Source organism: Pseudorasbora parva, chromosome 15 (genome assembly GCF_024679245.1).
Source record: "Pseudorasbora parva isolate DD20220531a chromosome 15, ASM2467924v1, whole genome shotgun sequence".
In the NCBI taxonomy this organism is placed as follows: Eukaryota; Metazoa; Chordata; class Actinopteri; order Cypriniformes; family Gobionidae; genus Pseudorasbora; species Pseudorasbora parva.
Window position 1 is genome coordinate 33,370,282 of NC_090186.1, and position 15,626 is coordinate 33,385,907.

A 15,626-nucleotide genomic window follows, 5' to 3' on the forward strand; every position below is an offset into this window, starting at 1 on the left:
CGCAGGTCCCCCAAGGTCTGGAATCGGTCTGGAATCGGTCCTTCTCCACAATCTTCCTCAGGGTCCGGTCACCTCTTCTCGTTGTGCAGCATTTTTTTGTCACACTTTTTCCTTCCCACAGACTTCCCACTGAGATGCCTTGATACAGCACTCTGGGAACAGCCTATTCGTTCAGAAATTACTTTCTGTGTCTTACCCTCTCGCTTGAGGGTGTCAATGATGGCCTTCTGGACAGCAGTCAGGTCGGCAGTATTACCCATGATTGCGGTTTTGAGTAATGAACCAGGCTGGGAGTTTTTAAAAGCCTCAGGAATCTTTTTCAGGTGTTTAGAGCTAATTAGTTGATTCAGATGATTAGGTTAATAGCTCGTTTAGAGACCCTTTTCATGATATGCTAATTTTTTGAGATTGAGAATTTTTGTTTTTCATGAGCTGTATGCCAAAATGATCAGTATTAAAACAATAAAAGACCTGAAATATTTCAGTTGGAGTGCAATGAATCTAAAATATATGAAAGTTTAATTTTTATCATTACATTATGGAAAATAATAAACTTTATCACAATATGCTTATTTTTGGAGAAGGACCTGTATATTCTCATTATTGAAAATATATTTTTTTTAAATTTGGTTTTAGATGTTTGCCACTTACTCCTCCGGCGGATCCATGGCAAGAAATTCAGTTAATGTGTGGATGATGATCCTGCACTGATGTTCTGTAAGGTGGTCAAAATAAATCAGTTATTGTTAAAAAATTATATTTAAGCACTGGTTAGAAGTTGAAGATTAGTTAAAATCCTATAGAGCTCAAATAAGGATATGCTTTTATAAAATGGCATTTACCTGGGTAAGGTTTGAACTGAGTTTCTGTGGTGACCTTTTTCCTCGTAGTGCCTCACGAACCTGCAATCAAAGATCTCTGGTTAACATGCAGAAATTTTTCTCTTAAATGTCTTTTTATTGCACAATGTTTGTTCCTGATTTGATTTAATCACACCACCAATGGTCAAATATTTACTGATATGTGTTCGTCAATTGCAACGCTCAATCCGCATCTGCGACTCCGCAGTGATGATGCTGACGTGTTTTCTGGTGCGCCTGTGTATCAGGGTTCAAATAAATATGGCTGAGCAAAAAAATCAGCCATATTTATCACAGTCTTCCTCTGTGTCGAAGATCCTCAGACATGTTTGTGATGGTTGTTTTGTTTACGGCGTGTGTCTCCCTCAGACTATAAACGAGGCTCAGGCGCACCGGATAACACTTCAGCAGCGTCTTACGTCAGTAAGAGTTGTGAATGCAGATTGACAACAGACCCGGAAGAGAAGACAGTGCTGAATAAAGTTGTAGTTTTTGTTATTTTTGAACCAAAATTTATTTTCAATGCTTTAAAAAATTCTAACTAACCCACTGATGTCACATGGACTACTTTGATGATGGTTTTACTACCTTTCAGGTCCTTCTGGGCAAGGACAGTATACCGTATATTTTCAATGGAGGGACAGAAAACTCTCGGACTAAATATAAAATATCTTAAAGTGTATTCCGAAGATGAGTCATTAATGACATCATTTTCATTTTTGCTATTTTAAACTATCCCTTTAAGGACAAGATTATAAACTAAAGCAGGATAATCAAAAACTATTTGGAGTTTTGAGTGATTTAGAATAGATTATAGGAAAAAGACTAAGGTTAAAGGTTTCAGAATAAGATGTCTGATCAGAAAAAGGTAGTGGATTATTTTACTAGTTTTTATTGTTGATTAATGGGTTTCCACCACGAACTGGGATTTTTAATGATGAATTATTCAAGGATTAACAAAATGTGGTGTTATTCTTGGTGTTTTTTTATTTACTAAATTAGAGTACTGTTAAGGAAACTCAAAAGTAGAAAAGCAACAGGGTGAGATAATATTCAAAGGCAGTGGCTATTTGCACAACTAGATTCTATTTACACTCAATAAAAATAACATGTTTTCTTACCAAGAGATGATATTCACACCAAGTGAAAATAGTGATATATTCTATTTACACCATAAAAAGTAGCAGTTCTTTGCAATATGTGTAAATAGTAATTACATTTATTTTATACTTTATTTTGACAGATACATACCATTTGCACCTCAATATTGTACATTAACAGGATGTAACAATAACAGAGTGTAAATTATTATTTGTTTTTTAATTATTAAATGGATGTCGCCGTGAAGGGACACCAAAAGCCCTCCCTACACCTACCCCTAAGCCTACCCAATAAATGCTTTTTATTATTATTAAACATTTTGTTTAGCACTTTACTTTATACAGATAAACAAAGGTCCAGATTAGAGGTAAAGGTTGGAGATTTTATCAATAAACCTAAACAAGAAGTAAATACCAGGGGTGTGTATTAGATAATACATTGACTGGAAAAATAATATGGCTAAAAATATGGTTTTAGTTCATTCAAAAATATGTACTAGGATAACATATTTTTAGCAAGATTTTTTGTTTTGTTTTTAGATTCTAAAACAAACTGGAGAATTGGTATAGCTGCAAAATTTTGGTTTAGTGGTAATACAAAATGAACAAGAGTATCACGCACTTGTGAGAGATGTGCATAGTCATTCCACAAGAGGGAGTAATACTAATATTTATCCTTGGACATTTTAGAGTTTAATAGGGAAGAATATTTTTTAATATACAAAAAATATAGTTTCTATAATGATATAGTCTGGAATGATTTACCTAGTTGTATAAAGCAGATAACATTTGTGTTTTTAGAAAGAAAGTAAAAAGGCTTTTTTATCATAAAATTAAAGGTGAAGCATTTTGAGATTATGAATTTGATGGTGATTATATGATCTGTTCTTACATTTTGAAAACAATAGAAATAAGTCTTTGCCTTTTGTGTGTATATTATCCTTGACAATAATAAAAAGTTGCCCAATCAATCAATCAATCAATCAATCAATCAATCAATCAATCAATCAATCAATCAATCAATCAATCAATCAATCAATCAATGTTTAATAGATCAATAGGGCAGGCAGACACAGAAACACTTTTGGTGTAAATGGTCACTTATTCACTTGACAAGGATAGTATTACCTGAATTTCCCTTCAGAGTTACCCTTAAAAAAGTAGCCTTTTGTTTTAAGTGTTAGTAGGTAAATATCCTAATGAAGTGCTGTTTGTGTTTTTAAGGTGGCTATCTCTAAAGCCATTTTGGATTGTTAGTGAGCAAACAAATGTGAATTAATTCAAAGGGTTTTGCAAACCTGTGGCCAATTCACTGAAAACAAAGGACTGACTCAAATTTGGTGATTAATTCACTGGTGATTGCCATTTCTGGTTCAATCATCAGAAATAGTGAACACACATAACGGCTAAAATATTCAAAGGGAAAGCGTTTCTCAGGTCTTAGAGCTCTCATAACAGGCCCAGTGCATATTGCAGGCATCAATGTCTCGGGGGACATTATTAATATTAGCCTACTTGTAATATTGTTGAAGTTTTAAGATTTCTGTTAAGTCAATTGCTTTGTATAGTGTAGTGAATTTATAAAGATAAAATATGTATAGATGAAATTTCAAATCAAATCAATATTTCATGTTCAGTTACAGTGTTTGGTGGGCAGCTGTGTAATAAGCAGGATAAAAACAGCAGATAAGTGTGATTACAATGATGCACAAATGTGTAATGTATGTTTAAGAAATATTAAGACTGTAATAAATCTTTAGACTAAATCCAATATTACAAAATGAAGTGGCTTTCCGTAAGCTTTTACAAAGAAAACAGAAGAAAACTCATACTGTACCTTGCCGTCTAGAAGTGTTCCAAACACCAAAATAAAAAATCCCTAATAAAGAAAGTGTTACAAATGAATATACGAATGAAATTCATAAAAACATGGACATTTAGAATAGATCAATATGCAGCATTACAGTACAAATTTGAAAAGTGATACCTGCAGTGAATTAAGGAGTGCAAACACCACATGAATGCTTATTTCACGGGACACCATGGTTCCAATTCCAAATCCCCATGATAGTCCAAAGATAGGAGTCAATATGGCCACACATCGGGCAATGACCACCAGGGCATGTTTCTCATCTGGTTGAGTTATAGCACTAACTTCTCTCCTCAACATCTTATCCAGAACCACAATCAAAACCACAAGGTTTATGGCTACAATAGTGAGAGCTGGAATCACAAATGCCAGCAGGGCCTTAGATTCATTCCAGTTCAGCCAGCATGCATATTGTTTCGTGATATAATTTTGTGGTCCAGCTGTTGATGCAACTGTAATGACCGCTATGAGCAAAGGCGCACCATAACCGACTATGAAGCCGATGGCCATCATTCTGGCCCTTGACATTTGGGACAAGACCATGACTGTTCGGTAAAAGAGCAACAGCGCTGAAATTAACATCCAGAAGAAAAGAGCCAGGTAAAAAAAGTGCATGAAGAAAACCGCTGGAGTGCAGCGAACAACTGATGTTGGCTGCTCTTGTTCTGCGACTGCGGCGCCAATGATAAAACAGATGTTTGCGATCAGCAGGGACACGGCAATGTTGACAATGGAGACATGTCGCATGTATGATGTGTCATTTCTAGTTATTGACTTCCATACGATAGTCTCAATAATGAGGCACAAAATCAAGCTGGCCAATGATATAGCAACACCAATGTAAGTTATATAGGCTAAGGCTTTGTGATGATGGGGAAATGGTGACATTAGGATTGAAAAAGAGGTTGTGTGGTTGCATTCACACGCAACTGCTTTATTCCTTAAGAGCTTTACTTTACATCCAGTGGAATCCCATGCGTCAAGATTGAAGTTCCAAAAGACACACTGAGGATTTCCCAAAGACTGATCAGTAATGTCAAATGCAAAAGAAATGTTGTTAAGTGTTGGTTTAACCTTAACAACAACCACATCTCCATTGATGCGCACATCTGAATTAATGTCATTTTTATTACTAGTATTACGAGTAGGTAAGACATTGTCAAGAGTAGTGAAGATTATGATGGTTATGGTAGTCACATTAGGAACCCGTGGTATTACAATCTCTGTGGTTGAGTTTGGCAGTGTTGATGTCATACGGAATGATTTTTTAATTGTAGTTCTGTTCAGCTGAAAGGATGTTCCGTTAATTGCAAAATCATCTGCAAGACGGTCACTTATCTTCTCAATAGCATCCAGAAGTTTAATGCTGGTGTTGTTGTCATTGTTCAATATGGTCCATTGATTACTGACATTAGCTGCTATAATAATGTCCACTGTATTAAGGAAATCCTGGAAATTCAATACAAAATTGTTTAATATGATGGAATTTATCCCATGTGTAATATAATAAATATAATATAATATAATATAATATAATATAATATAATATAATATAATATAATATAATATAATATAATAAGGAACACATTTAATTGATGATAATTGAGAGAATTGTTGTTGAACAACACAATTACACTGAATCAACATTCTAGGCCAGAGGCCAGAGTTTCTGCTGAGGACAAAGGCTGCATCTAAAAACATAGGTAGCTGACTTGTTGCCTCGCTGCCTTATCAGGCAATGACTTGGCAGAGTAAGCGAAGGAAGGTACCTCACAAAAACTTATTTTGTACAGACTTCTGAGGTAGCGAAACAGAACTAATCACATATTTAATAGTGAAATGCTATCCAAAGCGGAAAACATTGGTCAAAACATACATTTACACACAAACTGACCAGCAAACGTAACTTTCAGGTGCCGTCTTTCTTTTTCTAGCTCAACTGTCACTCAATGGAACGCATATGAATGTGGGATATGAAAGGCACTGTAGGATCTATGCTGACTTCAAAAGTTGATGAGATAAAAGTCTCTCAGAAGACAGGAAGTGAAGTTAACAATGAATTTTTAAAGATCCACCCTGCGTCCCAATTCGCATACTAGCCATCCTAAATAGTATTCGAAAATAGAATTAGTATGTCCCAAATCGTAGTATGTTGAAAAGAGTATCCCAAAGATTCCCGGATGGTTTACTATTTCCGGTCAGAATTCGAAATATGGATCGATGGGCACTCTAACGGCTGATATTGCCCACAACCCATTGCGAGTTGGACGAGGATTCGATTAGAACTACAAACGCAGATAAACGCGTTAAAAAACTACAAACATGACGGATGTGCAAGTTCGACGGTTAAGTAGAGAAGTTTAGATAAAGGGGTTTGAGTGACCAGCTATCAATATTTAACCTAACAAAAATATATTTATTCAGTGTTGTCCACATTATATTTCACCTGCAACAGCATTGTGGACTTTTTTAATGACAAGTTTGGCCATTAACTTTTAAAAGCATCATTATATTTAAAATGCAAACACATGAGGAGAGTCTGACCCACAAAGACCCACACATGGCAGATCAACGTCCGGCTACATTTCTCTCCGATACGGTAGGAGATTAATCTGAATGTGGAGGATTTGAACTGTGACAAATCTGACGATGATTGACAGGGCAGATACGGTGACGGGATGCACGTAACTAAGCGACAGAGTCCGTTAAAAGTTGGCGAAGTAGTATGTCCTAAAGCTTGCATACTTTTCTGCTTCACACTCAAAAGTATATACCTTTTCTTCACAAAAAGAGTACATACTTTTAGGACATAGTATAAGTAGGCGAATTGGGACGCAGCACCAATCTCTGGGCTGCTGTTCCACTCCTATAGCCTGCAGGGGTGCCCTCCTTAAGCTTCCACGGCATGCTCCCTCCAGGTCTCCAGATGGCACTTTAACCCTATGCTCAGTGCTCTCCACTCCTACAGATGGATTAAATTGTACTCAGACCTCTCCTCGTTAGCCCTGATTCCCTTCACCTGTGTCTTGCCCTTTATAAGTGTGCTTGTACCCTGCCATTGTATTCAATCTTGAGCCTATGTTCTCCAGTTCTCAAGATAAGTTTTGAGCCTTATTGTAAATTTTTATTTTTACACTTGTGTCTATTTTTGTTTCTCTGTTATGGAAGCTCTTCTTTGCTAGTTCCTTTGGTTTCTCAAGTAAAGAGTATTTTTATTTTCTGGAAGACTCAAGTCACTTGACTCATTCATCTTCTGCTCCTGGGTTCCATTGTCTGGGAGTTAAGCCTAGTTCACACTGCCTGATTTTTTCCCCCGATTTTGAGTCGCCCGACAGGTTTTGTGATATCGCCAACAAATGCCCGAGATCATAGGCAAATCGGTGCTCGTGCACACGAGTGACAATCACGCAGTGTGAATAATCAAAGACGCAATCAGAGAGAATCGCCAACACTGGTGAGATATTTGGCATGCTAAATATCTGGACCTCTCAGCGATTCAAACTCCTGCTGTGTGAACTGCGTTCTGACTGAAAATGACTTGATTATCAATGAGAGAGTGAGATACAGGGCAACAGGACGTTCAGGGAGGAGTTATAGAGCAGAATATAAGTATTTTAATAGATATATTTACAATTCTATCAAACAGAAACAAAGGGCAAACATTTGCACATCCAGCCACAGCAGCAACGCATTACAAAATTGAAACTCTCATTGCAGAACAAAATCCTGGCTCCCTCTGTCTCTCCAACAATATCTTCCGCCATAATATTTCTTCTTTTTCTCCACAAAACAGTGCACATACAATTTAAAGCAAACTTTGTGCAGTTTATCTTTTTTAATAACAATTCAAAGTCTCGCGCGAGAACTCCGTGTGATCGCACGTGTGATCTTGCGTTGTTTACTTGTCACATCGCGCGTGTAGTTGGGAAACGTAGTTTGCGCACCGGAGAGAGAGTTGTCGGCGATTCTTCCTCTTGTTCAGTCAAGCAGTGTGAACTCCTCTGTCGTCAAACTATCCTGCAGTGTGAACACAGCAGTGACTGAATGATACCCCAGATAGTCATGTAATGTGAATAGAGCAGTGAGCCTACCAGTTGGAAAACCGTGCAATCTGAACTAGGCTTCAGCTCAGTGGAGAACACACAACACTCAGAACACCAGAGACCTGGGTTCAAGTCCAGCTAAGAATGACATCCTTTAAGGATTTGGACATGCACTGATGCCTTCCTACCTTAAAATGTGTCCTATGAAGGCAGCATTTTCCAGTTTTTAGATGCAGCCCAAATGTTCACTTCCTCCCTAATATCCCACCCACTAACAGGTGACGTGATGAAGAGATAATCAGTGTCATTCATTTCACCTGTCAGTGATCATAATGTTATGCCTGATATATGTTGCATGCTATTTAAATTGCATTTATATATTTTATAGATGATGTCTTTTTGTTTTGTTTTGTTTAATCTGTAATTTGTCTTTTCTTTCATATGCTATGACCTCCTTGGAAAAAAACGAAGAGCATTTTTTTTTTCAGTGTACACTTATCAGCCAATGGCAGAATTAATTTATCTTAATTATTAGATATGATCTTAATTTCATTATCTTGTTAAATTCAACTCAATACAAGCATAAAATGTCTAGACTAGGGTGACCATATGTTGAGTACCAAAAACCAGGATACTCGGCCTGGCAATGAGATACTCAAAGATTCTTTATTAATTTCAATCCATTAAAACCATGACATTTTCATAACTTTATAAAAAACAGACAGGACAGGACTTGAAAACAGGACATGTCCTGGGAAAAAGGACACGTTTGGTCCCCCTAGTCTACACATCAAAACTGAGAAAGTTTAAATGTGACTTTACATACCTCCATCACTGGCTTACTGATGATAATAGATTGTGACAAATGAGCAATTACTGCAAGTATATCCACAATTGCTTGTATAGTTGCAGGAGACTGTGTTATATGTACATTATTCTGTGCTGTGACATTACTGAGGTTATCCATAAAAGCAGGAATGTCCTCCACAAGCAAGGACTAAATTGCAAAGTACAAAAATATGAATATTAGAAACTTTAAAAAAGGACAGATGGCTGTTCAATAGACACATGGACAATAGTTTACCTTAACATTGCTTTTAATTTTGTCAATGTCATCGAGTACACAGGTGTTTTGTACTGGAGTCCAATCAAGTGAATCACATCTGTAAGTTATGGTGCCTGTCATGCCATTTCCACAGATTCCTTTCTTTTTTTCATTTGTAATTCCGAGTCCAAGTTCTGAATTTTTACAGTCAAAATCTGAAGAAGTATTTGATTAAAAGTCAGAAGAAAACAGATTTAACATAATATCTTTCTCAATATATCACATTACACTCACATTTTGGGACTTGAAAGTACCCTTGAAAGGTGCTCGCACACTACGCAGAAGTGTCAGAAATATCAAATACAATAACTAAATAGCAAGACAATCAACACCATAAGATCTGGTGTGATGAGATCCAAAGAAAGGTTTGCTAGTTTATTCAAATCATCCAATGCAATTGCAAAACAGTAAAACGCAACATGATGCTGAGAAGAATGCGAAACTGAAGGCTCACTTTCTGTGCTTCTCGTTAGGCCTACTGTGACACTGCTCCAGCTGTAACTGTACTCGAGTAGTTGTGGCAGATCCTTGAGATGGCATATAAAGGTTTTGTCTTCGCAAATTCCATCTTCAGTATAATATTTTTTTCTGGCAAATTTAGATCCTGATGCATAAAAACATGAATAATATGGAGGAGTTGATTGAATGTTTAATTGACAAGTACTCATTCGATGTTTGAATGAAAAGCACTCAATATGAAAAAAGGATAATGATGTTATGTATGTACAACCTTTGAAGGATTCTTCAAACCATTTTTCACGAAGAACCGACTCAACATTGTAGCCAGCATCAACAGAACATCTCAGTTCGACAGTGCAGTCATTACATGGGAAAACACGGTATTTGTCACCCACAATGATAGTGGGGCGTTGTTTAATAACAATGTTTTGCCACTGAATGTACTGTATTGTATTTGATTGTATAATGCATGCGTATCGACCTGCATGTGGGGTAAAATAAAAAGAATGTTTATTGTAAACCCAATACTTACATGTTAAGGAACATTTTAAGTACAAAATGAAATGCATACTTATGTATTTATTTATTTGCTACCAAAAAAAATACTTTGTAAATATTCCTGACATTATAACATCCTGTAAGTGTAGGCTAATTTTCAATGGTTGATTAATTTCATAATAAAACTTATTGTTCATATGGCAATCAATCAGCCAGGGACTTGCCATATAAGACAGAGAGAACCTTGCGTCACTCACCACTGTCACTTTCACTAGCGGTTTGCACAGTGAGAGTGCTGTTATTGTTTGAAATGATGTATCTTGTGTTGTCTAGTGCAGGATCTTTGTTATTCACTTTCCATTTTATTGTTCCATTTAGAAATTCTGGTTGTATGCAGTTCAGGTTAATTGTTTGTAGAGGATATAATTCATCTTTTGTGAAGTCTGTTTGTTCTGAAAAGAAAAACCATACAGCTCATGAACAAAAAACAATTGCATAATAAATATTATGGACCTAAGAAACGTGAAGAGTTTTAGATTAGGCATTGTCTATGCTTACCACTCAGAGCAAAAGCATCTTCAGCTAAAATTATTCCTTGTGCTCTTAGAATGGCAGAGAGACATGTGTGAGAGAAATGTGCCTCTTCAAAATCAAGGTTGTTAGATGATGCTTTTATTGTGTAGTCTGCTATAACACTACCAGATCTATGGAGTGAAACACAAACCACACCAATATGAAGACACTGTATTAACATTGTATTTGTTTGAAAAAGTATAGTGAATAACTGGAAATGTTGAGGAAAAATAAGTTTTAAAAAAATGGTAGATCATACCTGAAGCCGGAGACTTTTGCAGAACGATAAATGTAGCCAGTTAGCATACTAGAATAACATTTGTCAATCTGTAAAAAGCAAAAGTACCCAATGTATGCTTGGAAAAAATAGTTCAAAGGTAAATTCAAGCTGTTTTCAGATTTGTATTTTAGCATTCCAACAAAATCATTTAAAAAAAATCAACAAAATACACAATATTTCTTTGACAAATGAAACATGGAAGGAATACTTACTGCTTTCTCAATTTTTCCAGATAAACATTTGTAATTCTTGCTATAAGGGTCAGTAAGACTGGTGTCAAAAATCTGATCTATTGTAATTGACATTCCAATAACTGTAAAACAAGTGTACATATATGTATCAACATGACAGTAATCAGCAATCATCAGTACTAATACTACCTAGTTGCTGGGGGTATGCAAGATTAACCTTAGTAGCACCTTCAAAAAATATTACCTAGGACACTTAAATGTAAAAAATATATTAAAAAAAATGTTTTTTCACATTTCACTTCACAGTTATTTTCCTCTCTGTGCTGATGTTGCTGCTGAGACTATTGGTTGTTTTAGTAAAAAAAAAAAAATAAAAAAAAAAAATCCAATATCATTTATGCTGAATATGTTAAGATAACAGGCATATGTTAAGTTAATGTATCTTCATATTTATATAAATAACATGGATTGAGAATAGGTCAAAACCATGAATCAGACCTGTATATTCGCGTTGCACTCTTACGTCACTGGCATTAAACTGGAATAAAATAACACAAAAATACATGTATTTGACATATACAATTATATAATTTAATCACATGATCATAGCTCCTTTATGTTTATAGTAATGAAACAAATGTAATTTTAAAGGGGTGGTTGCATGCGATTTCACTTTTTAAGTTAGTAACTTTACTTTCACTTTTTAACTTTAGTTAGTGTGTAATGTTGCTGCTTGAGCATAAACAGTATCTGCAAAGTTACAGCGCTGAAAGTTCAATGCAAACGGAGATATTGTCTTGTAAAGATATGGCAGTTTATTGCCTACAAAAACAAACGGTGTGGACTACAACAAGCTTCTTCCTGGGTTGGTGACATCATAAACCCTTGCTATTAAAATAAACACTGCCCCCGCGAACACGCAACAAAGTCACGCAACAAAGTGGGCGAGGCCACGCCGCAGTCATTACGGAAGAGAGAGAGCTGTTGTCGAAATTATATTATTTTCACCCCAAGAGCATGACTTCTGTGTTCGGCCTTCCTTGGGATGCTGGACTTCTAACAAAATCATCAATGGTTACAATTTGTTTTAGTTTACTGCTGATTATAATGCAAATTTAGCCATCTGTGCTGCACATTTCACAGAAGACAGCTTCAAGAATCTTCACAAATTCAATACTGGATTTGCTCAAAGACTCATGCTAAAATATGAAGCAGTTCCCACATTAAAGGCAGAAGCTGCTGTTTATGGGCCTAAACCTGTAAGAACATGTCTTTTAAATGTGTAGTTTATGTTTGTGTTTTGGTTGCAATTAAGACCAACGTGGTTTGTCTACGCTAGACAGTTAACTAAATTGTTTCATACTTATCCAACAAACGGCTACAAACACCAACGAACTCATGTAATCACACCTGCAAACATCGTTTATTTATATAAAAAATATTATATAAATAAGATGTTCATGCTACAAATAAAACAATACCTTTACAAACAAGCTACTACTCAGTTGTGTGTTCGGGTACAGTAAAACTTTAACCAGAGTATGAAAAGATAACTAACAGCAGTGACAGTGACACAACAAAAATACTTGAAATACAATATAGCTTACCATTCACTAACATCCATTAAAAGCCTTTCGTGGAGAGGTTCTGCTTGACCTTCATTCCCACTATCTGGGTCTGATTCGGGCTCAAATTGGTATGGCAATATTGAGGGCATTATTTACACCGCAGATGTGACTTCTGCCCATAATGGTAAGGGGCGTGGTGTTTTCGACAACCTGTGCTTGGCACTTCAGCCAATAAAAATACATGAAACTACATTTGACCATCTAACCAATCTAAGACCATTGCGTTTTTCGGAGGGATGGGCTTCATAGAAGCAGGAAGTAGATAAGCTGTTCAACGGATAGTGTAGACAGCGGTGTGGAATAAAGATAAAATATTAAAAAGAATACGCCGTTTAAAAAAAAAAGTATTAAGACGTGCCCCATAAACACAACCAAGCAGAAAACACCACGGAACCACCCCTTTATATATAATACAAGTTTTCCCCACTTGTGCCCTTGTTTATATTACATTGGGGACCAAATATCCCCATAAGGATAGTAAAACCTGAGATCATCTACATTGTGGTCACCACTTTTCAAAAGGCTTATAAATCTTATAAAGAGTTTTTTTTTTTTTTTCTATGATAAATTAAAAAGGCAGAATGTTTCCTGTGATAGGTAGGTTTAGGGGCAGGGCAGTGTAGGGGGATAGAATGTACAGTTTGTACAGTATAAAAACCACTACGTCTATGGAGAGTCCCCACAAAGATAGTGAACCAGACGTGTGTGTGTGTGTGTGTGTGTGTGTGTGTGTGTGTGTGTGTGTGTGTGTGTGTGTGTGAATTGTATTCCCCTACCAGGTAATCTGTTGTGGAGAATTCAAGAGTTTCCCCAACACATTCATGGGTCAGCAGGAAAGCCACGATTCCTGTGAAGTACTTAAATATTTGTCCTGTACCTGAGGAAATGAGAAATTAAAGAGTCTCATAAACAGACACCATTAGTAACAAAACAAAACAAAACAAAACACTTGTTATCCGGTAGTCCAGAAACTAAAGGTATCAGAAAAGAAAATTAAACAGAATTGTACAGTACTGCATGACTTCTACGGTATACAATAAACTTGCTTGTTTCTACAGCAAACAACTTTCAATGATCTGGTCAGAGTGAGTCATGTCTGGGAGATCCGCAGAACTTGTTTGTGTGTCACTGATGGCGCAAATTAGTGAGCTGTGCACCCATTCTATGAAAAGCTTGAATATGGATTTATTTTTTCATGTGATGTCTGTATTTTGTATGTTAACTGTGTATGTCACACTCCGTTAAATGGTTTTCCCCACTTGTTTGCATATTTAAATGAGCAGTAATTTAAATAAACATTTAAGGATATTGAAGTTTGATGTTTTTAAATAGTGCATGACATTTATATAAGTCTTGGTGATAAAAATATATATGATTATTTGAAGATTAATATAAGATGAATGCACGAATCATCTATATTGATTTGTGTTCTTTAAAACAATAAACATGGTTCACTGAACAGTAGGACTACTTTTAATTTTTACTAAATCTATTTAAAATCAAGTAACCTTTCAAAATGTGAGGGCTGTACCATTGTTTGTTTGTTTGTTTTGGTTGTTTTTTTGTTTTTTGTTTTTGTGTAGAGTTTAGCAAATATAAAGCCTGCAGGTTTTAACCTGTGGTCTGAGATACAAGATGCACTATAGCATTTTGTGACAAACGTAGTTAAATTATTAAATAAAAAATAAGTTGATTTGTCATTTTGTACCTTGACCAGCCATGCTTCTCACTGATGTCAGTCAAAATCACTTATTTCTTCAGTACAAAAGGCAATTGTATGGCTCATCCAGACACGTTAAATCTGTAAAATAGGAAATTCTGTCATTCTATCTATTATTCTGATAATCAGACCATAATGATTCAACTGAAAAATCAATGACATTTTCATTTTGTTTCATGTTTCATCTTGTTTCAGCCTAAAACATCTGAAGCAATGTATGTCAGTGGGCCAGATTTACTAACAGCTTGTGCCAGTGCAAATCCTTTTAGTTGAGATTTACTAAAGACTCGCAGTGAAAGAGAAGCGCTGAAAAGCTGAGGCTGACTAGACTGGGTAAACCCCGCCTGATCTGCCGGTGATTTGATTTGGCCCGGCAACTCAGTCTGGAAACCTGTACATTCATTTCTACTAATTTTGTTACACTTTTGCGGGAACCAATCACAGACTGTCTTATCCACCAGGAACACTATTGGTGGGTTTAACACTATGACAGATAGAGGAGCGATGGATCGTTGCCCATTGATCACGTCTCTTGTGGTCTGATTGGTTGAAGGTCTATCCAATTGCGTACAGAGTTATTTGAATAATGCCAGTTGATCACGCCTCTTGTGCATTATTTAAGACAAAAAAGCATGACTTAAACCAGATTCTAACTTGTAGATTGCGTTGGTCATTATGGAAATGATCCGGCATCAGTGCATCAGTGCATCAGTGTGCTTTCATTTGCATGTCGTCAGTAGATCATACGTAGAACTTTCCACTCCCATTGGTCCTTTTTTTGGAATTGCGCTCTCACGATAATTTGCCCGGTTTAGTAAATCTGGCCCTAAATGTTGTATCCATTAAAGGGATAGTTCACCCAAAAAAGAAAATTCTGTCATTCATTACTCACCCTAAATCGTTCCAAACCAGTAAGAAGCTCATCTTCTGACTTTATATCCCTCCATTGACAGATGCACAATGGAAATACTGACACTTAAAAAGTTTATAAAGAGATCGTAAAATCCATATGAATTTAGTGGTTTAGTCCAAATGTTATTATGAAAAGATTAAATTTAGGCTTTTATTCACATATAAACATTGATTAGCGAACATAGAAGTTCTGCCAGGATCACTATGGTCAAAGCTAATAGACAATTAACATATAGTTTAGATTGGCGGTATGGTTCTGTTCTGGGCAAGAACTCCCTGTGCATCGATGCAGCCTATAGCATGGATGAGAGCAGGGAGAGCAGCGATAAACATCTCTGGGGTAAACAGAACAGAAACAATGATGTATTGCAGATAGCATTAATATCT

The 15,626-nt window shown here is 36.1% G+C and overlaps 1 protein-coding gene across 1 annotated transcript; it reads right to left on the reverse strand.

Annotated features, from left to right (window-relative positions):
- Window positions 1–660: 660 nt before the first annotated feature.
- Window positions 661–14,405, reverse strand: LOC137041051 (adhesion G protein-coupled receptor F4-like). The gene is made up of 13 exons (XM_067416976.1): window positions 14,316–14,405; window positions 13,384–13,484; window positions 11,478–11,517; window positions 11,001–11,101; window positions 10,768–10,835; window positions 10,494–10,639; window positions 10,193–10,387; window positions 8,958–9,133; window positions 8,700–8,870; window positions 3,948–5,279; window positions 3,798–3,839; window positions 843–902; window positions 661–715 (listed from the first exon to the last, which is right to left on the reverse strand). The coding sequence occupies exons 1-13, from the start codon at window positions 14,326–14,328 to the stop codon at window positions 683–685; spliced, it is 2,478 nt and encodes an 825-aa protein (XP_067273077.1). The 5' UTR covers window positions 14,329–14,405; the 3' UTR covers window positions 661–682.
- Between the last annotated feature and the right edge of the window lie 1,221 nt (window positions 14,406–15,626).